The sequence below is a fragment of the Oreochromis aureus genome, linkage group 18 (assembly GCF_013358895.1).
Source record: "Oreochromis aureus strain Israel breed Guangdong linkage group 18, ZZ_aureus, whole genome shotgun sequence".
NCBI classification, from domain to species: domain Eukaryota; kingdom Metazoa; phylum Chordata; class Actinopteri; order Cichliformes; family Cichlidae; genus Oreochromis; species Oreochromis aureus.
The window spans coordinates 9782275-9805851 of record NC_052959.1 but is presented as its reverse complement, the minus strand read 5'-3'; the positions used below and the strand labels follow the sequence as shown (position 1 = coordinate 9805851).

At 40.0% G+C, this 23577-nt stretch overlaps 2 protein-coding genes across 3 annotated transcripts; one reads left to right on the top strand and one right to left on the bottom strand.

The window, feature by feature from the left end:
- Window positions 1-3461: 3461 nt before the first annotated feature.
- cdc73 (cell division cycle 73, Paf1/RNA polymerase II complex component, homolog (S. cerevisiae)) lies at window positions 3462-22790 on the bottom strand. 2 transcript variants are annotated; one of them, XM_031754806.2, is made up of 17 exons: window positions 22600-22786; window positions 21819-21924; window positions 21613-21682; window positions 21408-21470; window positions 21089-21141; window positions 20514-20602; window positions 20207-20420; window positions 17612-17710; window positions 17115-17193; window positions 16303-16367; window positions 9181-9238; window positions 7289-7324; window positions 7102-7189; window positions 6575-6736; window positions 5614-5714; window positions 4426-4567; window positions 3462-4292 (listed from the first exon to the last, which is right to left on the bottom strand). In XM_031754806.2, the coding sequence occupies exons 1-17, from the start codon at window positions 22728-22730 to the stop codon at window positions 4256-4258; spliced, it is 1593 nt and encodes a 530-aa protein (XP_031610666.2). In that variant the 5' UTR covers window positions 22731-22786; the 3' UTR covers window positions 3462-4255. The 2 variants fall into 2 exon arrangements, with proteins under 2 accessions (XP_031610666.2, XP_031610667.2); XM_031754807.2 differs by lacking the exon at window positions 6575-6736 and having other exon boundaries at window positions 22600-22790.
- LOC116331973 (beta-1,3-galactosyltransferase 2-like) lies at window positions 10915-15947 on the top strand. Its single transcript, XM_031754808.2, has 2 exons — window positions 10915-13487; window positions 14233-15947. Exon 2 carries the CDS (start codon window positions 14345-14347, stop codon window positions 15617-15619), a length of 1275 nt encoding a protein of 424 aa, XP_031610668.1. The 5' UTR covers window positions 10915-13487; window positions 14233-14344; the 3' UTR covers window positions 15620-15947.
- Window positions 22791-23577: the final 787 nt, after the last annotated feature.

Sequence of the window (23577 nt, the reverse complement as noted above, 5' to 3'; positions counted from 1 at the left end):
GCTCGGGACAAGCATAGTAATGCTAGAGCTTGACCTGTAACTGTACACATTAGTACAAAAACTGAGGCTCAGCATCAGCCACTTGATGTTAGCTGACCCTGCAGAACTAATGATAGGATTTGTATAGAAAACAATGGCTGAATAAAAGCACTTTACCACCTTTACATTTTAATGAGGAGATTTTAGGATGGTACATTCTCAAAGAAAGGCAGGAAAATAAATGTATCATAATGTCGTGCTCTTGGTTGATTTGAGTGTTTTTAAATGCAACTGTATTCTCGCATCGCCCTTTTTCTCCCTTTTGATGATCCAGGGAACATCTTCAGGCAACGTTTCTGTTATGCAAAGATAAGAAGATTTTTTTTTACTAAATATCTTACTAAATATCACACACGTTCAAAGTCGAATGGCAGGAAAATTAGATGTTCACTGTCTTGCCCAAGAACACTTCAGACTGAAGAATCAAATCACCAACCCTCCAAAAAGGTGGAGGAGCCACTCTACCCCTGTGCAGAGCAAAACAATTGTTTGCCAATGAACATATAAGAAAACATTGGATTTCCCCCTTGGATAGTAACGTGAGAGTATCACTCTGATAGGTGAACCACAAATCAGACTTTCAGTAGGATAATAATACTAATCTTAAATCCATGGCTCAAAAAGAAGAAAGGTAGTTTACTGAATGGCAAATGTCAAAGCTAAATATTCTAACTTGTGTTCATGCAAGACGGCCTTGAAGGAAGTTTAACAAAGTGGTCAATGCAGATTGACTCCAGATTCCTCATATTTGATGTTGTGTTACCACATTCAGACAGAAACCTTTGGAGCAGCTCTTTAATCGCTCACAGTGTGGGCACTGGGTACTCTGACCGCTGCTGATAAAGTCCTCATTGGTCCTCATTCACAGAGGAAGCATCCTCTATGTAGGTTTCATCCGCCAATACAGCTGGAGGATAAATACTGGGGTAGACAGTCCCACACTTAATGGGATTTGCTGTAAATGAATTGCAGCCAGCCAGACGTTGAAAGAGTACAGAGATTCTGTATTTAAGTAGAAGTACAGATACTAGTGTTTAAAAATACTCCAGTAAAAGTTGAAGTACTGATTCCACTTCTTTACTCAAGTGAAAGTAAAAAAGTACTGAAATGTACTCAGAGTAAAAGTAGCTCTTTGAAACATATTTCTACCAGCTGCTTCTATGCAACACTAACTGAACCTTGTTTTCTATTAATGTAATAATAAAATAAAATTAGGAAATGGAAATACAAACTTTATTTTAGTCTAAATTTTGATACTAGTAAATATTCTGAGTTTGAATCAGTGAAGCAGAACCTGAGCAGAGAAAAGAAATCTGTTTTCTGTTGGCTACGTTGTAGAGGGTGACTCTGCATCTGAGCAAAAAATGAGCACAGTCAGGGGCTGAAGTGGGACTGAGCACGTGGGGGAACACTAAAATCGTTCTTAATGGCTCAGTGTGGGCAAAAGAATCACAGCACACAATAATGTGTGCTGTAGTAGATTTTCTTAGTGTACAGCCTGTGATCAGCTGACCTGCTGCTGCTCTGACAAGGCGTCAGCAGATGTCTCATGAGTCGTTCTGGCTAATTTCCATCCTCTATACAGTACACAGTTTACGCTGTCTTAATATTAGACACTATAAAGTTGGTATGCAGGTGGAATTCAGTGACTGCATCTCAGCATCATCAGTTTAACTTCATATTCATCTCTGCCACCCTTCACGCAACCTAACTCTGAAACCACAGCCACTGTGCACCTGTCACACACTGTTCTTTACCCATCACAGTGCAGCAAACCACAAAACACAGCGAGTCTACCTCAGTTTGTTTTGCAGCAGGTTTCACAACATGAACAAAACCATATTGTCACATATACAAACCCGATATCTAATTTAAAAAAACGAGGACTTACATCTAAGCTTTAAATTTCCAGTTTATCAAACACCACTTATCAGTCCTTATCTTTAAATATAAACGTTTCTTCTTCCTTTCCTGTCTTTCTCCATCTCTGAGTGAAGTTCGCTCTCTTTTTCTCTTCCTGTGAAAACAGCAGCTGGACCTTTAGCTAGCAACACACTGTGCTACAAACTGCACACAAACTGTTTGTGTGTTTGCTGATGTTTGTTGAGCTGATAGAAACATTGCATTTGAAATTACCTGCCACAGCATGTTGCATATTCCCCTATGTGAAGTTTGAAAGGCCGAGGGCCGTGGGAACAAAAGTGCTTTACTGTCAGGGGACCACGATTAACAGGCAGAGCCTCAAGAGGTGACACAACTCAGGTCACAAAAACAATCAGTGAGCCTGTGTTTGTCCCACCTGGGATGGGATTTCGAGTTCATTTATGGAGGAGTTTGAGTGGGTTTAACAGGATTTTTGTTAATTACATGTGTTTATTTTTATGTTAAAATGTTAATGTAAAATAAAATGAAACCAGCATTAATGTCACTGTTTTCTCATGTGCTGTTGTGTTTCTTCCCACCTGGTGGAGTCCAATACCGACTCTTCCTTTGAGCTCTTTGTTTAAGCCCTGACAGAAATGTCGGGCTCTTCACATGTTAATAAAGCTCCTCTGTCTGCTGCTTGGTCCTGGAGAGCATGTAGGGGGCCTTTTTCCAGAAAACTGACTGCTGTGTGCCAAAAATAAATAAGGATGAGGCAGTAAAACTAATTAAATTAACACCAAACCCAGAAGACACTTAAAGACTACAGAGGAGTGCTGCGATAGATGGGAAACTGTTAAGCTAGAATCTGGTATAAACATCTAGTATAAACAATGGTTTCCTGAACTTGAATTCACAGTAGTTTGATGGCCTCCACAGTCACCAGATCTCAGTCCAATAGACGACCTTCAGAACGTGGACTGATGGGGAAATCACATCATGAATGTGCGCATCCGATAAATCTGCAGCAACTGTGCGACGCTGTCATGTCAACATGGTTTCCAGCACCTCACTGAATCTATACCACGAAGAATTAAGGCAGATCTGCAGGCAAAAGGGGGTCAAACCTTGAAGTACTAAGGTGTTCCTATGGAAAATAAGCAAGCATGCACTGTATCCAGTTTAAGCATCCTCCAGTCACAATGAGTTTATTCCTAATGTTTAGGAAGCCAATCACAGCCGTCACAGATCACTTGTTCTGATACTCGTGGATTTGTTTTAGTTCGTATTTTGATTAAGTCATCAAACCCTGAGCAGATTATTAACTGCAACAGTGACAGTGTTCATAGTAGCTACATTTCACAAGACCTGTAACAGTGCTTGGAGCCGCACAGTAAAACTGGAGGTTTATTTTAGGGCTCAGCTGCATCTGTGTTCAGCCTCATTAACCACCCAACGTATTTCAGGTGACATGATGAAATGAAACCAACATTAAACTACTGAGATAGAAGAATAATGAAATAAGCGCTACCCACGTACAGCAGACTGCACACAAGCACTTGTTTCTCAGAGGCTTTATTGTCTATTTTCATGTGATGTTTTAAAGCAATACTCTCCATAATTTCTCTCATCTAGCACAACACCAACAAAAAAGGAGTTTAACAAGGTCATTGCATGACCAAGACGTGTGCAGAGCTGTCAAAAAACTGAGCTAGGCTTGACTGAGATCATTTTAACTGAGTGAGAGCAGAAAAGTAATCTAACATATGAACACATTTACCTGCACTCCCCTCTCTGCCCAAGGAGTTTTGGCTCTCACAGATTTGATCACATATGTACATTCAGACCACAAACACCCAAAATTTAAAAAAAAAAAAGAGAAGTGTAAATAAAGTCTCTTCCTCAAACTCAGCACTTGCCTCAGTTGTACCCAGAGATCCTCACGTTTTCATCAGACTAAAACGCTCACATTTCCTGTTTACCGCTGACAGAAGGCAAGCATCTCCCTCTGAGCTCATGTTGCTTAGTACTGTGTTTTAATCATCTCCGCAGCATGTTACCTTTTATATAAAACGTATTTTGGTATTTCTCTTTAACTACCTGAAAACATTAGAAAACAATTACAACAAAAACACAAAAATCTCCTTTCTGATGTCCAAAGTAACAATTCCAGCACACTGCATTAGGAGTCCTGGAGGAAGTCCTGGAATGATCGCTCCTCCTCTTTCTCTTAAAATGGGGATCATGTTGGAAGAATGATTGGCAGCTTGGATGAGGGAGTTGGACCAAGGAGAAGGGGAAGGCTGAAGAACTAATTTGTGGGATTTTCGGTGTCTGTGGCTGTGATCCTGGCTCAGAACCTGAGGTGAGATTTGTGTTTCACCATGTATCTGTTCACCAAGAAAGAAAAGGGAGTGAGAAAAAGAGTTTGTTACAGAAAGTTTTCATTGACTACATATTAAAAACAAAAAGAAGGTGCATCGAGGTGCATGAAATTAAATCAAGTGCATAAAAATTAAGTACCTGTCAAGGGTCTCCCAAAAGCGCAGGAAGACGGGCCGGTCCAGATGGCGTCTGTGGCGGCTCAGCTCCAGGACGGTCACATCCCACTTTTGCACATTGGGATCAGTCGTTGCCTCATCGTATTTTAAATGAAAAGCTCGAACTAGAGGGGAAAATGCATTCATGTAACCATAAAGATGTTTTTCAGTAATATCTCCTTAACCTCTTAGTTTATCCTACACATTCAACCCTCTGAATCCTTTTCCAACCTCATCTCTAAAATCCTGGAAGACACGGTGGCACCACAGCTCTAGTTAACAATAATTTCTACGAGCCATTTCAACGCAATTTCCGTTCTTGACAGACCACTGACATCCCTCCTGACATCACATGGCACTGTTCTCACCATCCTCATCCTCCTTGACCTCAGTGCTGCTTTGATACCACTTCCCACCTTCTTCTGTTAGAATGACGAGCCAGTGCTGGACTCAAGGACACAGCACGGGAATGGTTTACATCCTTCCTTTCTGACAGGATATAGTTCAAGGCAAGACTGTACGCCCTCCATTAGCCTCGGTCACACATGGGGTCCCTAAGGGATCAGTACTGGACCTCCTGCTATTTATAAATTATCTCTTTCTTTTCGGAAATATCATCCAGCTTCACTGTCTCCCCATTTCCCAGAACATCCAATAAAAGATTCTGCTCCTCACTTTCAAAGCTCTCCACAGCCTGGCACCCTCATCTCCTCACACCTCTGCCCGTGCTCCATGCTCTCCTCACTGCTCCTTGCTTCAGACTTTAACACTAGAGGCTTTAGCTGCGACTCATCTTTGGAACTCACTACCTCTTTAACGCCGTCAACCAAACTATGACACAGTTTAAAAGCACGGCGCAAAACCTACCTTTCATATCAGCATATCACCTATAACCAGCAACGCCTTATGTTTTACATTTCTGATTCTCAAACTTAAATATCTCTTTAATATTGATCTAGTTGTTAATTTAGTGTTGTAAGGTAACACTGAGTGCTTCGAAAGGTGTCCACAGGTAAATATGTCTATAAGAGGCACAGAGTTTAGAATTCTCTCCGATTCTTTGAATGTCTGGAAAACCCCTCAACCCTCACGACTCCAACCATTTTTTACTGCTACTGTTTCAACACAGTGATGAAGACAGTTTCTAAATAGACTTCACAGTATTACTTACTTTTGGCAAAAATATCGACAGGAGAGCCGTCGGGCAGCAGCCACGGCCAGCCTTTGAACTGCCAGGCAGGACCCTGCACGAACACAGCCACCACTCGATCCCTGCAGGAAGAAACAGGCTTGTCAAAAAAAAAAACAGGATTAAACATTTAAAAAGGTGCAATAAGCGGCAATCACATTCACTGAACACTGCAGCAGAGGGCAAGGATATCAGGCCAAAACGACTGTGTGACGTCATGCCAAGGTATCATCAATATGACAATATGTGTTTTTTCTGAACTGATAGCTGAGTACAAAATTCACTTTTAGGGAAGAATGTTGGATTTACAACCAAAGATGCCCTGATGCTAAAATTCTTGATCGGCTGTAGGTCAAGTGGAGTGGTTTGGAAAACTGGTGGACTGATTCCCGGCTCCTGGCTCCACATGTCCTTGGGTAGGTTACTGAAAACCCAGAGTTGCATCCAATGCAGCAACTAGAGTATGAGTCTGTGCAGCTTGCAGTAGGAAGCACTGAGTGCTCAACTTAAGTAGAAAGGTGCTACACAAGTACCAGTACATGCGCCATATATGCCAATACCAGTGGGTTTTATACATGGGATTAAGACTTGCTCCAGCAGAGGGAGTGAGAACTGAGGAAGAGGAAACACACACCTCTCCCCCCATTTCCCTCTATTCAACAAAAATACAAAAATGGGCCAGCACTGTGTACCCAGTATATGATAACTCAGACTCTGAAACATAATCATCTTGTGGTTTCAACACAGGCTTCATGCATAATAATGAGTCATTTTTGCTAAATGACTCAAATACTCCCATTAACAGCTGAGTCATCTAATGAATGGTCATTTCATAATAAAAGTACAGGCTTGTTGTTTCCACAGTGTTCCTGTATGGTGGAAAATGCTAATATAACTAAAAAAAACCAACAAAAAAAAAAAAAACCCAAACACATATACTGACCAATCCTGGGGAGCCAGTTTGAGAGGCTGATCGATGACGCGGTACGGCACGGTGACACTCAGTGTTGTGCCACCAGGCTGGATCTGGTCTTTGCGCCTCTGTAGCAGAACCTCATTGTCCCGCGGGATGCCCTGCTTCTTCTTCTCTTCTGATGTGATAAACCTGGTACAGGCCAGAGTCTGGAAGTCATTTCACTGCTTCTACTTAGGGTACAATTTTTAACTTTTCTTGGCAGCACTGCCCATTTTGCAGAGGTGCCAACATTAAATCCAGTCATTAAACCTCCAAACAGTTGTTGCTCTATGGGAACGACCACAGACAGTCACCGCTGGCATGCCAAGCTCTTTTTCAATCTCTGCCCTAAGCTTAGTGTTGAGCAACTTGACAAAAAAAAAAAAACCACTACTGCGTGTCTGAAGAACATCAACCACCAAATAACATCAAATAAATGCATGGAAGACAGTGCAATTGATTCATTATGTGAATACTTTAGAGAAAGAAGAAGGGCACTAATGGTTTGTACTCACTTCAGATCCTGCAGGAGATCCTTAGCATTGAGCATTGTGACGAGGGAGGTGGTGGCAGCAGGGATGATGATGATTGGTGTTCGGGATCCTGCAGAGAAAGCCACATTAAAAATGGTTTAAAATTAGAGCTCAGTTGGTCAGTCCTACTAAAAAACTGAGTGATTAACTCTGATCAAATGCGATGTACCTTTCTTCTGGTTTGGTGGAGGTCTGGCTTGTGAAACTGGAGAGAAAATAGTCAAAAAGAATATATTTTTAAATAAATACAAACAGGAATGTGGACACATTGGGTGCAAAGACAAGAACAACAATCCTCAGTGAAACTGCTTCCTATGCGTCAAGTATTTTTTAAGTCACTTCCTTGACACGAAACTTTCTTTATAAGCACTAACAACAGTAAGACTTACAACATCAAAGGACTGAAGGAACATCACTAAACCTGACATGTTAGATAATTTGAAACACAGAAAGGTTTTTTTTTTAAAATTTATTCTTATAAACTGTTTGGAAAAGGGCAGGCACTTCCAAATGATAGTTGGAAGAATCCGGTGTCTATCGGTATACCACATGCCAACTGTAACCAATGAAATAAATGAACCCTTTAGGTCCAAAAGAGGAAAAAGAAAAAAAGAAAAGAAAAAGGAAACACGACTTTGCCTAAAGACCTCTTAAAGCTTGCATACACTGAGGCGTCAAATGATAAAAAAAAAGAAAAAGGATCTTATGTTAGACTAAAAATACATGTAGCCGATTCTCCAAGTTCCCCATTTCATCAAACAGTGTTTCAGTTACATGATGGTTTAAGTTGGGACCTTGTTTAAAATCTAAGTAAGAACAGAATTTCCCATCAACCCATATTTCATTACATCAAATATTGAATCCTGCATCAGACAGCACATGATCTGGTCTGCACTGGTGTTGAAAGAGGAGAGGATGCATTCTGTTTTTAATTTACATTTTATTGTGTCCCAACATTTTTGGAATTGGTGTTGTGGATTTGCAAGTACTCTGCAATGTGGCAAAGTAATAAATATCTACCAACCGGCTGAAGAAGCTGGAGATAAAACTGAAAGCAATAAAAATGCATAAATTCCATGTGAAATGCTACCATGTGTGATGTGATGTGAGTGAGCAACTGGAGAACCGTTAGATAGTTTATAAAAGTAATGGCCAAAATCAAAGAAAGACCACTAAATATATTTAAACTTTTAGCCTTTTGTTAATTGGAGTATAATTAAATAAAAGCAGAAAAGACAGTTTTTGTCAGACTTGCAGTCACACTCAAAGGCAGGGTTTTAGCTTAAAACTTCCGCTGCAGGCCAAATGGGTCAAACGGCTTCTACTTTTTATTTTTTCCACACATAAAATGGGAAGTTGCTAAGAGAGCATCTTAGGTCAGGGTTTGTAGCAGAGTCAAACAAACATGTGATTGTTCTCTACAGACAAAAGTTTATTTTATTGATGCAGCTTCATCAGAAATCATGTGAATATTCTTTTCTTTTTTTATTAGTACAGTCATGTGTCTAAATGCCACGTCTGGAAACCGTCGATGCTGTGAATAAAGGAGATACCCTTATTTTTACACAACGCTCTGATAAAGTCCCTTTAGAAACTGTTGGTAAGAGACCTGAGTGACTGATATATGAAAAGAGCTGATCAACACATACTAACAGGCAGTGTTGGGAGCACTTTTTGAAAACTGAAAACAGTCATGACGTGACTACATCAGGATTTGGGAGGAGGAAAAAATGACAGAATCAATTTAACCCTTGAGAAATGAATGAAAAAGGAACTAGCCCAGGCTCAACTGGAGCCTGTGCAGACTATAGGGTGTTTTTAGCCGTTTTTTTCTATTAAATGGAGGATTTTCCCTTGCTATATGAAAAATAAGGCACAGAAAAGAATATTGTAGTAGTACAGAGTGCACGTCTGTCTTTGTTAAAAACATCACTCCAGTACAAACTCTCAAACAGAAACAGCCCTTACACTCTATGGCACAATGGGCAAAAACTAAAAAAAACGTTTTTACTCTGTATGTATTCTCTGATTAAACATGAACATTTAGAATTCTACACCAACCTGGACGAGGTACAGGCTGCAGTGCAGGGGTCTGGGCCTTTCGAGCAGATGCTCCTTCCTAGAAAACACGCAACACATCAAGGTCAAAAATAGGAGGTTATATGCAATCACATCATATGGTGTCTTCAGTGAAACTTCTGATGTTAACAATAAATATAAAAATTGTGCAGCTTCTATTGTTGTGTCCAACAGGCCACTTGAAATAAATTGTTCAAGGTGTTTCATCAGTGAAATAACTGAACAGCGTGTGAATATTTAGGCTTAGACAGCCACCTAGCAGGAGCAGCTGCTCTTGAAGCAGCTGGTAGTCATCCTACCAGCTGCTTCAGGGCAGGGATAGCTCAGTAGGTAGAGTGGTGGCCCCATGATCGGAAGGTCAGGGGTTCGATTCCCCTGAACAGCTACCCTGAGGTACCCCTGAGCAAGGTACCGTCCCTACACACTGCTCCCCGGGCGCCCAAAGGCTGACCACTGCTTCACTGAGTGAATGGGTTAAATGCAGAGAGGAATTTCCCCATGGGGATCAATAAAGTACACTTTCTTTCTTTCTTCTTATCGTGATCTGTTATTTGTTTTCTAAAGTTTTCAGCATTTTAACACAACTACAATCAACCAACAGTTAAATATTAGTGGGCATCAAGAATCAAATATACTCCAACTCCTCTGATCTGCAAGGTAAGGTCTAACTCAGTGGTTCCCAAACTTTTTTTTGCCAGGCCCCCCTTTTTTACAAGAAAAATGTTCACGCCCCCCCCCCACAAACACATCCTCCAACCACACACACCTGTATTTTGCTCCGTTGCGGTTTATTTCACACCTCAAACATTTAGTAAACAATTAAGCAAATACAAGTAAACTGCAATAAATTACAGGTAGTAATAAAATATACTACTAACTCTTTTACGCTGCGTCCACACCTACACGGGTATTTTTGAAAACTCAGCTGTTTCTATGCGTTTGGGCTTTTCGTCAACACGTAAACGGTGTTGCGATTCACCGAAAACGGAGATTATTTAAAACTCCTTTTTTGCGTTTACGTGTGGACGAGGATTACAGAGTTCGCCACGCATAACGCCAAAGGTATGTGCCTCTTTTCACGCCACGCTGTGCGCCACGTTATTGTTTACATGAGATGAATTGCAGAATGGCAGATAGAGACAAAATACTGTTACTGTTAATCTGACTATCTGCAGGTTTTACACGCTTACATTTACACACGCAGTTACTGTCCCTCCATTTAGAAAGGCAGAGGCGTCACGGTGTGATTATTTTACGTGTAGTTGTTTTTTTCCTGTGTAATAATATTCAACATTGCTGTCAATACATTTTTCCAAAAATGTTCTCTGTGCAAAATGGGTTTAAACACATAAACAGCTGTAGGATACTGTTTGTCCGTGATTTGAACCGGGGGAACAAATTACGGCAGGATCAGCCTGATATTATTTGTATCCCACTGTAACTTTACTGCATAAAGAGCTAACATGTCCAAAATGTGAGGAGTAGTTAGTCATTACAGGAAGTGTTTGTGAACTAAAAATCAAGAATGTGGGATACTGTTTGTCCGTGATTTGGAGAGCCCAGCGCTGCTCCCGACCCAGGGAAACTAATTTTGTAGGGGAGACCTACCTTGGCACTTGTGCAGGTGAAGCCAAAGGGAAGATATGCTTCACCATATTTTCCTGTCTTTGGCTTGGAAGGAAGTTGGTTTGGAAACATATTTGGCGATGCTTCATCTCCTGCTTTGCGTTTATGTGGGAGCCCCGTCAAAAACCTGTCCACAGTGTCCAAGCGCTCTTTTTTTCTTTTTTTTTTCCTTTTCATACCGCGCCCCCCCTGCAATGGGGGCGGGCCCCACACTATGGGAACCTCTGGTGTAACTAAAGCTCCACAACAAAATGTGTCATTTACAGATAAATTGCATCTCTGGAGCTCATCTGCTTGAACTGAATGTGTGTTAATGTTAACTAGCAGGCCCCATCTGAGTCTGAGTGCACGTTTCTTAAACCTCTCAAATGCTAATTACCCTGCTGTAGTTTTTCTTAGTATGAGTATTTGTTAGTTCACAAGTTACCCTTGTGAAAGCGAGCTAAACTTGTCAGGGCTAACCTACAAAACAAGACAGATAGCTGCTTTACTGACCTCACAGGAGAAATTTGTGTGTTAGAGCAGAAGCATAAAAAGTAAAAATAGTAGAGACCGTAATAAACAACATAAATATAATCAGAATGAAAGTACCAGAAGCGCAAGATAAGAGCGTTATGCAGGAATTTATAGAGTTATAGCAGTGATGAAAATGTAGTTTAAAAACAGTAACAGTAAGTCTGACACTGCCTGAAAGAGACGTGAAAATTGCATTAATAAATGATATGTACACTATTTAAAAAAGCAAATAAAAAAAACAGCTAAATGAAGGTTTAATGCAAAGTACACTTGGGATTTTATGCCTGACAGGTGTGTTCACCTGTCACAGCATGAAGAGTTTTAAATACAGCTTTATAGAGAACAGTAGGAATGATTTCCTCAAGGGTTCTTTGTGGCAGTGAGGTTGAATCAGTCTGAGGGAGAAGGAGCTCTGCTGCTTCAGAAGTGTGGAGCAGAGCGGAGCAGGTGTGATGGGTGACAAAAGAATAGCTTACAATAAATCGATCTACTCTGTAATTCAATCTGCACCACCAGTCTACTAAGCTACGGCAAAGGCCTAGATGTTTAGATGAAACCAGAAAAAAGAAACATAAAAGTCCAACATGCAAAAGTTAGTGGAGTCAAACTTTCTCACAGGATGAGAACACCATGTTGTAAAATTCAGAAATGGGATTTCTACAGCTGACACATTCATAAAAACAACAAAAAAAACATAACGGTCTCTTACAATTAAACAATTTCAGTTCATCCTTCAGCAACTGTACTTATGCCTGCATTTTCAGTCATCTCTGTGCCTTTGTGCTACTAAGAATCACAGTTGTGGTTTGTCACCTGAAAAGTCACCGCCTTTTAGTTTATACAGTTTTTTCTGTCATTACCTCACACAAATAAAATATATGTATTGTAACATTTGCATAGGGCCAAAATAATAGAGAAAAAAAAGAGCACTCTTCTTTCTCTACCCTTTCTTCTCCCCAGAAAAAAACCAAAAACAAAACATGGACAAACATGGTTGAGTGAGCTTAGCGTAAACATCAGTTTAATTATCTATATGCAAGAAGTTGGCGTGAGACGCTTTAATGACAGACTGCACAGAGATTTGAGTGGTAACGTCCATTGTTGTTCAGCCAACAACATGTAAGCTGATGTTTGCCACTTTTAAATCAGCAACCCTCTAAGACTTGTGGAAGTGTGGACACAATGGCCTCTCTTCCCTTTTCTCGCAGCATGCCAACTTGAGATAATGGTTTATTCCTCATTCTGCAGAGTGGGTGTGAATACAAATAGGTCAGTAGCCCAACCCCCTCCCCTTTAACAGAGCAGGCAGCAACAGCAGCAAAGACGCCGTGACGTGGTGAGAGAGCGTAATGCCACCGAGCCTAGAGCTGCCTTTCAGAGCGAGCTCACAACTCACAGCGCTTCCTTCCGTTCATCTTCCTCCTCCCCCGTTGCTTTCATCCCTCTAGCTAGAAGGATGAGTGCATGAGAGGCAGCTGAATGGGGAGGGGGGATAAGCATAAAAACCAAAATCTGAACGATCTGAGAAGCACGGTGGACAGCAGGCATGTGAATCAAAGAGGAAGAACAAGAGGAAATGAGGATAAGCACAGAAAGGGGGAGCAAAGCTGAACGGAGACATGAAGGCTTATTTATCATTCAGATGTGAATCCCATCTCTGCGTGGCTGCTTTGATATACACAATATGACAGCGGGGACAGTAAAAGGACCCAGGGCTGCAGCTAACTGTCAACTACCGTCTCTCTTCTCTCTTCGGCCACGAGCAAAAGAAGCAGCACACCACAGCTAAAATCAAGCCTCTAGGGACAATGCGCCAAGGCAGATTGAGAAACTGCAATACCGGAGCGCTCAAACATGCATGAACTAGCAGCACATTTGAGCACGCATGAGGCAAAAAGCTTGGATTACCTGGAAAAATTAATTTCCCTGGACTGACTACAGAAACCTTTATCAATACCAGCCAAAGAAGAGGAAGATTTGACATATGCTGCAGGAAAAAAAAAAAAAAAAAAAGTGTGAGGACATGGGGCTGTGTGCATTTATGATCTGGCAGGAACAGAGACCGAGAGGCCAGTCGGAATGTGTGAAGACTGTAATTTATCCAGCAGTGATGAATACCACAGAGACACGTTTTTAGACTAAAAAAGGTGAGTTTATGTTGTGAAGAACTGAAAATACAGATGAATGTCAACATAAAAACAGTCATAACAGATGACTGATATTATACAAGTAATGTGAAAAATCACTCATCTGGTTGTGGTTTAACTTACAGGATGTAAAGGGTGTGTCTTTCTAACGGGAGAAAAACTTATTTCTACTGAAGCATGCAACAGTGGAGAGAATTTATGCTCTCACAAAGTCCTCTCTGTTATGTTAGGCTCCTTTAAAAGGGTTTTGTAATTTTCTTTAAAAAACAACAACAACAAAAAAAAAACTCATCTGGATTCTATAATACAGGCAAAAACTACACACCGTCTGTTGACTATCTACAATTAGCCAGAACTAGCATTTTAGCATTATTATATAAAAACAAAAACGAAACAAGAGTTTTGTAGAGGAAGACGTCAAACCAGGTAGTATTGTAGATTTTAATGTCGATATAAAAGCCTACAAACTATATTTAGACTACAGAGATGTACCCTCATTACATTAATATGATATCAAATACGTTTAAAAACAACAGCAAGGGCCAATCAAGTTGTGCATTTCTCCAAATCAAAAAATGAAACGTGCTCACCATATAGCTGTAAAGGTTGCTTAACTTGGCTGGTATTTACAAGCTTATTGACTTTAAACTGCAGCCTTATCAGAATGAAACTACATGGTTAAACTGTGCGTATAATTTCGTTTTTCACAATGAAAATGTATACTCTTCTTTCCACTGTCTCCTAGGCCATCACTGGGTATCAACAAAGTGATTTATACTACTCATCAACACAAGCTGAAACCCTGCTGACAACTGGATTGAAGTGTAACAACTGTCAAGGCTAGAAGTGTCAAAACCATGCAGTGGAAACGACGCCACTGCTGTACACACACAGCTAAACTTCTGTATCTGCTCTCTCTGCTGGGTGTACTGTTCTTTCTAGTCCACCAGGTGTGGCTGCCGAGGCTCACTGGTATGCCATGGTCGAGAGGGCATCCTCTGGTGTATGGAGGTGGAGCAGCTCACAGCACCAAAGCCAAATGGAACACAAGCGCCCGCCATTCACAGTGGAGGTTCGTCATCGTTCCTCAACAGACTTTCAAGGCTGACGCCAACATCAGCTCCCGCGAAAATCAGGGAGTTTACCCAACTCAAGCAGACCCAAATTTTGAGAACGTTCTGGCAGCAAACACAAGCCAAAGAGACGACGCAGACCTCAGCACCACAATAGCCCACGGACTGTACCCTTACATCATTAACGAGCCTGATAAATGTGCAGACAACACAGCTGCGCCATTTCTGGTGTTGCTGATTGCCACTGAAGCTCGGCAGGTGGAGGCGAGGAATGCTATACGGCAGACATGGGGGAACGAGAGTGTTGCTCCAGCTCTGGGATTTATCCGACTCTTTCTGCTGGGGAAAAAAGATGGTGAACTGGGACTTCTACAACAAAGGATGCTAGAAGCAGAGAGCCGGAGGCATCATGATATCATTCAGCAGGACTTCCTGGATTCTTACAAAAACCTCACCATAAAGACACTGATGGGACTAAACTGGGTTGCAATGCACTGTCCGCACACCAGCTATGTCATGAAGACAGACAGCGACATGTTCGTCAACACAGAGTACCTCATTTTTAAGCTGCTCAGGCCTGAACTTGAGCCCAGGAGGAACTACTTCACAGGAAACAACATGAGAGGCTACGCACCCAACCGAAATAAAAACAGCAAGTGGTACATGCCCCCGGAGCTGTACCCAGGCGACAAGTATCCCACCTTTTGCTCTGGGACTGGTTACGTCTTTTCTGGGGATCTAGCAAGGAAAATCTATCAAGTGTCTTTACGTATCCGCCATCTGCATCTGGAGGACGTGTTTGTGGGAATATGTCTGGCCAGCCTCGGAATCGAACCCACGCCACCACCAAATGAGTTCTTATTCAACCACTGGCGAGTATCTTACTCCAGCTGCAAGTACAGCCATCTGATAACATCCCATGGGTTTCATCCCAATGAGCTCCTGAAATACTGGCATCACCTTCAGAGCAACAAGCGAAACGCCTGCATCAACGCATTTAAAGAGAGAGCAGGCAGGACACACTTACACAGAGTGACTGGAGAGAAATCAGCTGAGTGAAAGGACACCGTTACACTCACATGCTCATTGTTAAAAATGAAATAAATAAATAAAAACAAAATAAAAGGAGATTTATATCTCGGCACATTCTCTTTTTTGAACTTCATGTCAAGGGACTTTACTCATAATCCAAACCCACTTCATCCACAACACAAAATGTGCATAAATGTTGGAAATGTAAAAAACGAATCAAGTGCTCTAGCCAATTTTGTACAACAGAGATAAAAACTGTTTCTACGTCTGAGTCAAACCACTGGAGTTTTATTTTATGAAAGAACACGGTGTGCTTCACTGTACAGAAATAAAGTACTTTTCTGTAATAATCAGAGCTACTGTATGAGTTTTATATTTCTGAAGCAGACAGAGCAAGTAAATATCTCCACATATCAAACTGTCCATGAAGTTATTTTGAAAAATGGCTGTGACAGGTGACATGTAAGGATGTGACATCATTACCTACACAGAGGACATGTATCCAGTTATCTGTACTTTGTGCTGAATTTCTTTGAAACAGTAAAATCTATTTAGAAAGAACAACCGGCATCTGTCTTTCAAATGCTGTTACATACATAAATACTTGAAGGACTTCATGTCTTAACTTCCTGTGGAAAACCACGCTTGTATACATGTGTTATAGGATGAGGTTTTGGTTAGTAGTTACTGTGCAAAAAGTTATTTCTTACCGTCACTGACTTCAGGGTCATGCCGTGATACGTGCCCATAGTATCGATCTTGAAGCCCTCCGTTTCTAAGAAAACAACATGCTATGAGTTGCAACTCACTGGCTGAACAAAGAGGTTCTTTTTTCATTAAAAGTGTAAGAATAATGAAATCTAATACCTGCATATTATGCAACATGTTCGCCCCTTCTAAGCCCAGATGTCCCAGTTTTACACTGGGACTTGAAAGCAGCTTACATTTGTGGATCTGTGTGAAGCTAGCAGCGTTAAATTTGCCCTAAAATCTCAAGTGGGCATGTGATGTGGTCTGTGGGTATCAGGAGACTGGTGCTTACGCAATTATGGTTTATGTGAAGGACATGAGAGATGATTATTTTTAGATGTGTGCGCGCACAGAAATGTTTTTGAAAGAGAAAATTATCTGATTCATGAAGCTGAACTTAATAAAGTGTGCGTAAATGATCATAAATGATCAGTATTTATTCAAGGTTGGATGGATGCATTTGTAAAATTCTTTCACGTGTGGTCAGATTGCTTCATATTTGTGTGTGTGGATTAAAGTACGTGTCTCTGAGTTCTCAAAAGTTACACACATATCATTGTACACGTTTGTGAATCTTTAGTTTACGCTTGTGAATCATATTGCATGCATTTGAGGCAAATTTCTCTCCATACTCGGACCACATTTGTTTACTGATGCTGGGTTTAAATGTGGAAACTGTGGATCAGTGAACTTATATTAACCCAAACAAACAAGCACTCTTTTGGAAAAGGATCGATACTAAAATGATCAGTAAAGCATTTCTAAAACGCACCTTCTTTTCCCTTGAATCGCTCCTGATCGTATCTGTTATAGGCAGCTGGGACAGGTTGCTTGTTCCTTAGGGATGGGTCCTGGAAAGGATATGAAACAATCAATACCTGTATATACAAACACACCGCTCTTCAGTTTAAACTATGGTGGATTTGCAACTAACTCAAACACCTACAGACTATTTTTGCACACATAACTTTGGACAAATTCATTTGAAACATGAATATATGTCAGTTTAACTTTGATTTATTTATGAGATGCACACGTAACAGGAGTAACAGCTAATCAAATTAAAGCTGTGTGCTTATACAACAAACAAATCATCAACTGACTCTTAATCCTCCTTATTACTCCTGTATTTTCAAATTGTAAAGAAATTAATTTACAAAAAAAGTGTGATTAAGATTTAAACCATTTGCAAATACATACTTAATAAAAAAAAGATTAAGGTCCATTAAAAAAATAAATGAATAAAAATAACGTAATTTGTCAGTTTACCGCTTGAGTTGTGTTCTGTGCTGGTCTCTGCTCCGGAGCTCGCCCTTCTTCTCGAGCTTTCACGGACTGAAGGATGGCAAAGATGTTTTTGGAAAAGTTCTGAAAAAGGAACAAAAATAGGTTGAGCAGGAGTTGTTTCCTTGTAAAAACAAAAACAAGACAGCCCTTTACAGAAGCAATTCAATTAAAACACATTTAAAATGTACAAGATATTAATTACTATGTGCTGTTAACAGTCTGTCTACATCTTTAGTTTGGTATAGAAACGATGGGCGTCATGTGTGCGTATAATGCCCACCTCGGTACGGAATTTCCCAGGTTAAGTTTGAACATTAACCCTAGAACACTATCGCTATAAATAGTAACACGATCACTAGTGCCGGGTGATTTTTACCCGATATAATATAACCAATGAAAAGTAATCAAATATATCAAAATATGACAACAGATGACAAATTAGAGTGGTCTTCTTTTACTTTCAACTGTGCCATGTCTAACAAAATGAAAAATAAACCTCCTAAAACAAAATAATGACTCTGGAAAGCTGGTCTTTGGTCCACCCATTCCTGGGACATTTGAGACTTCCATGGTGAAGGCACATGCTCCTCGACACGTTTACAGATGGAGGAGGGAGAAATCATGTAAATGTATTTTCTCGGGTATAAATCACCCGGCGATAGTGTTCTAGGGTTAAAGAACATTCAAACAAGAGCTCAAATTTCACTAGTTATGGTCCATTCGATGTTGCATATAAACAACGCAGCAGGTTCATTAAATATGTACAATAATTAAAATCAATATTTTGCATGACTCTGCAATTTCTCTCCTAACAAGCGATCCATCCACAGAACAGTTGTTCAGTTACAATTCCAAGTTTTCCAAACAAGATGGCTGTGCCCTCAGTGTCTACAGAGTGAGACAGCTGCCTTACTTTGAACATTTTATTAAAGAAAAAAAAATTCTACTGCACAACTGGTGTGAAGGATTAGTTTAATTTAACTGTGAACTCTAAATTCTTGTTCATGAACATTTGGTTTTTGTTTAGATTTTTCTCATTTAATAATCTGGGTATTTTAAGAAAAATATTAAACATGTGGAACTGTGACTCTGAACAGGCATTCATACTTAACTGAATACTGTGCACTGTTACCTCCCTACCCCTCTCTCTCCAGTTAGACATAATGAGACACATTAAATAAATTAGTTTATCGAGGAACTGACAAAACCAAGATCTAAAATCTATTTAGCTTTAAAAAGGTTAAACTAAGATAAGATCAGATATCTGATAACCTTAAAACAAACAAAACAAAGATGGCTGGACTTTAAATAAGATGGTTTAGTTTTTGATAAGCCAAATTTAAACTGATAGGTGAGCACATCTTTTCAAGCAATCTGTAGATCAGTTAATTCCTAACATTTGAATCCAGCTTCTGCTGCCATCTAGTGGTTCACACTGGTCCATGTACTGGTAAACATTTATGCTGCTTTCATGGCTGGGCCATTTGAATGTTTTCTCAACCCAACGCACTGTCTCTTAGGCTATGTTCACACTGCAGGCGAAAGCGCATCAAATCCGATTTTTGTGACCCTATGCGACCCGTATCCGATCATGGTATGACAGTGTGAATGGCACAAATCCGATATTTTCAAATCCGATCTGGGTCACTTTCGTATGTGGTACTGAATCCGATACATATCCGATGTTTTAGAAAGCGACTGCTGTTTGAACAGTCATGTCGCATTAAATCCGTCTTTTACGTCACTGACACAAGACAGACGCCAATTATCAGCGCCGGAGAAGCGCCCGAGAAGACATCGCGAACGCTTCCTGGCCATCCAGTGTAGATGTCAGTGAAACTGTTGGGAAGACAACGTGAACATTTTATTTGTACTGTATAATCTGCAGATTCTGACAGAAATCTGCAACTATCCTTTGAAGCACTGCTCCTCTAAAACAGCAATAAGGATAATTATTGGTTTTTTACAATATTATGTAAATAAAAAAAATAACTTAAAGCAAAAATTGGGAAACGTAAAGTCTGAAGTCTTTATATTAAGGACCATCAGTCAAACAATACTGTTTGCTCTGGGTCTAAACAGAGCGCGTTGTGTGTGACGTCTTCTTTTGTGCATGCGGGCCGCTTTGAGCGTTCACACTACAGCACGTTTGCTGTCGCATTTTATTTGTAGTGTGAACAAGCAGACAAAAAAATCAGATTTGATCAAAAAATCGGAATTGAGCATTAAGACCTGCAGTGTGAACGTAGCCTTAGGGTTCAAGAGGCTAACAAATGATTTAGACTTCTGTGGGAAATCTATGTTGTAACTCACAAGGTAACTAGAAACCCCTTTTTATCTTCCAGGCCATTCAGTTGTTTCCGCGTCGACCCAAGTTTTAGACAGATTTCTAGGGAGGTGCATGTAGGGTTAAAAGGGGTTTCTGGTTACATGATGATACATCTGGCATTATAGTGTCAAGTCAATTACAATTCATTTATACAGCACTAGTTGACAACACACTTGTTTTAAGGCTCTTGCTTCTGAAGGAAAGTTTCATTATTCCAGAAAACAGTCTGGCATAAAGTGTACACTAACCTTTCCAGTGCTCTGGAGAATGGTTGTCCTAGTCCTCCAGACCCGCTCTCTGCTAACAATATCCCTGGTGACATCCACTTCTGCATCCACAAAGCTTCTCTGCTTCAGTGTTATGTCATCATCGAGATCTGTTTTGATAGTTGAACGCTTCTTGGCCATAATCTTGGCTTTAATGGCTGCAATTTTTTCCACAGACATGGCCTCAGACAGTGATCTGGAAGACAGGGAGAAATGTTTTGATAAGCTGAACTATCTGTTAGGTGGAACTGGTAATCAGAATAAGTAAAAGCTCATAACCAGATCATACCTGATCTGTTCGATCTGCACGATGCCTTCTTTATGGCCCTCCAGACGGGCAGCCAGACGCTCCTTGTCCAGACGCACACATTCCTCATCCTTGAGGTGAAAGCAGTTTTCACATTATTAGCAAATTGAAGGATAAAAAATGATATAATATCAAAAATCTTTAACTGCCCACACTGCTGAAATCTGTAAAAGTTAAAATACTCAGACTCTGTCACCTGCATGCATGACACACAGTTACCCATCTTATATTCAGTTACACTAAACACTGAAGAATATTTAATGAGCTGCGTTTTCCACTATTTAGAATCTCAAAGTTAATTCATTTAAATATTTTTCTTATGGAATTATTTTAAAAAATACATTATTATTATTATTATTATCATCATCATCATTATGATTAGTAGTAGTAGTATTTTCAGGTGTAGGGAGTGGTCCACATTTCTCACAGTAAGAATATGTAAACAAATTCAATGTTAAGTGTGTCAGAATAGGAAAACTGTGAATTTCTGTGTCCTGTGTAACACCATACAGAAAACAACATGAGCCACATGTGACATCTGAAGTAACATAATTTACCTCAACTCTTGGTTTTTTGGCTTCAGAAGATGCCTCATCAGCTGCTCTTTTAACTATAAAAAAAAACAAAAAAACAATGAAAGAACAAAATCAAACAAAAAACTTTATATCACTATGCAAAACAAAATCCTTCATCCCACCTTCCTTTATTTCACTTATGCAATTTTTTTGTTAAAAAAAAAAAAAGGACAGTGTATGTTGCATTACTGATATTAGCACTAGCAGTTATAAGTAGTAATTATTCATGAAATTTAAATTTCAGGATTAAGTTATTAAGCTTTAAACTCCACATCATATTGTAAAAATGCTGTTACTTTACCTTGTGTTGCCCTTTGCAGACCTATTTCTATGGGCGCACTTCTGTCGATGCTCGTTGACGTGGCTGCAAGTGGACAAAAGGGACATTTTAAGCAAATTTTCAGTGAACCAAAACCTGGAAGAAATCATTACAATTTTGGAAAATGACAAAGGCTGTACTAGATGCCACAGAACACCCCCTTCCTCAGTGTCCAAGTGCTACTTACAGCTCTCGCCGTTAAGATATGACAGCAAGCCCTTTCGATCAGGTCGTCTGACAACAGGGATGTTCTCTGTCTATAAACAACACACAATCATCGAAGTCAAAACTCTTTAAAGTTTACAACATGCTGCATTCATGACAAAATGTGGGCTGGAATCAGGGGTGTCCTCAAACAACACGTTGGAAAGCAATGAACTCCAGAGCACTTACTGCAGCTCTTCGCACATAGGATGGATGCGGCAGGTGCACATTGTTGAGCAAGAACAAGATAGAGTCCAAGGTATAGTACTCTTTGGGCTGCCCCTCTTTACCAGTACTAAAGATCAAAACAAACACAAAACATTTTTAAAAAAAAGCATGCAGGTGTCCAGTTTTCCAACTAACAAACTTTAAGTGAATTACTGCGTGATACACACTTAATGATGTGAACCGCATTAAAGCTTGAATATAAAGCCAAAGTTACTTTATCAACCACTGTCAACAGTTCTCCTGCTAGCTAAAGCACTGCTAGTTGCAACCTTAATTTCTGCGTCACATGCACAAAGTTTGCTTTTTGCACGGTGAAGAAAGATGTTTATAGTCAGGACTGTAGAGACTAAAAGAGAAACAAAAACAAACAAACAGGTGTTTCAACTCGACTCTGAATCTCTGTCTCCGTGCAAGAACTCGCTCGCTAGCTAACGTCCGTGATTAATTAGCATTACACAATACTACAAGTTTGGCTGAACCCCTCGCGAGGTAAGTTTAACAGACATACATTGGCTTTCATGAAAGCTAGTAAAATTGGCTCTATAATGTATGGAAGAGACCTCCCTGTTGCACTAACAATTTAAAGGGTGCTTTAACTTTTAAGGAAAGCAGCGAGGAAAGTAGCTGGGTTAGCATTTCGTAGCTAGCGAGCCTTCCGTCGTTACTAGCAGCACAAGGCACAGATGAGCATCAGCTGCAGGCCTGTTGAAGCACTTTGAAGATTTTATTAGCACTGACATACCCCCAGATTATGTAGTTGGTCTTGACATTCTTCGGCCAGGAGAACTCCCCAAATATAACTTCATCTCCTTTAGCAACAATCTCCTTTTTCTGGATGTTATACTGACGAAGAACACTCAACACATCCGCCATCTTCACTTGTATGTATGTAGTGTGTTTGCAAGGCCCCCAGTTATCAACATCGTGCGGCCTTTCAAGATGCCTGATCTGAATGACGCTTTAAACTGCAAACTTGACTTTGATCACAGTGATGTATCAGTTCCAACAACCCAGGCAATTATCGGTAAAATGAAAGCAAATTTCCAGAGCAGCAAGTTGTTTATTAGGAAGGGCTTTACATCGCCGCTACAGTGAATAGGTACATGTTAAGCAGGACAGATACAAGAGAATGGTTGTGAAACACTTGAGAACTATCAAATCTCATGTCCATCTCCCAAAACGTGTCAACAGTCATGTTATAAATACTTTATACGTTGACCAAAAAGACTGGATGTTGCTTTAAAATTAAAAATGAAAACATCAACATGTTGGGACAAACATCCTTCACAGTTACATGGTCAGTTTATTGTTTGTTTTTTTATGAAGACTAATTTAAATTACACCGTGATAAGTAAAGCTTATTACAGTACTTTATTACAGTAAAATGTAAATTCTGATGCGTAGAATTCAGACTGAAACACAAAATTTTCACACAAAAAAAAAAAAAAAAAATCCCAAACATTGGCATTAGTCTGTTGTTAAAACTGACGGTCTTTGCTTTAGCTTGGCCACAAATTTTAGTTGTTCTAACATTTGTTTGACACTAAGCCCAGTTTATTGTTTTAAAGCTGAGTTTTTGGTTTTCTTCTTGTGAGATTATACGTTAAAAGAAATATGGCGACACTTTTTCTAAAGCAAATTTGGATTCAAGTGTAAAAGGAATCCAAGATGTTAATACTTAAAGAAAAACTTTTCTGATCTAAGAAATCTGTGAAATTAA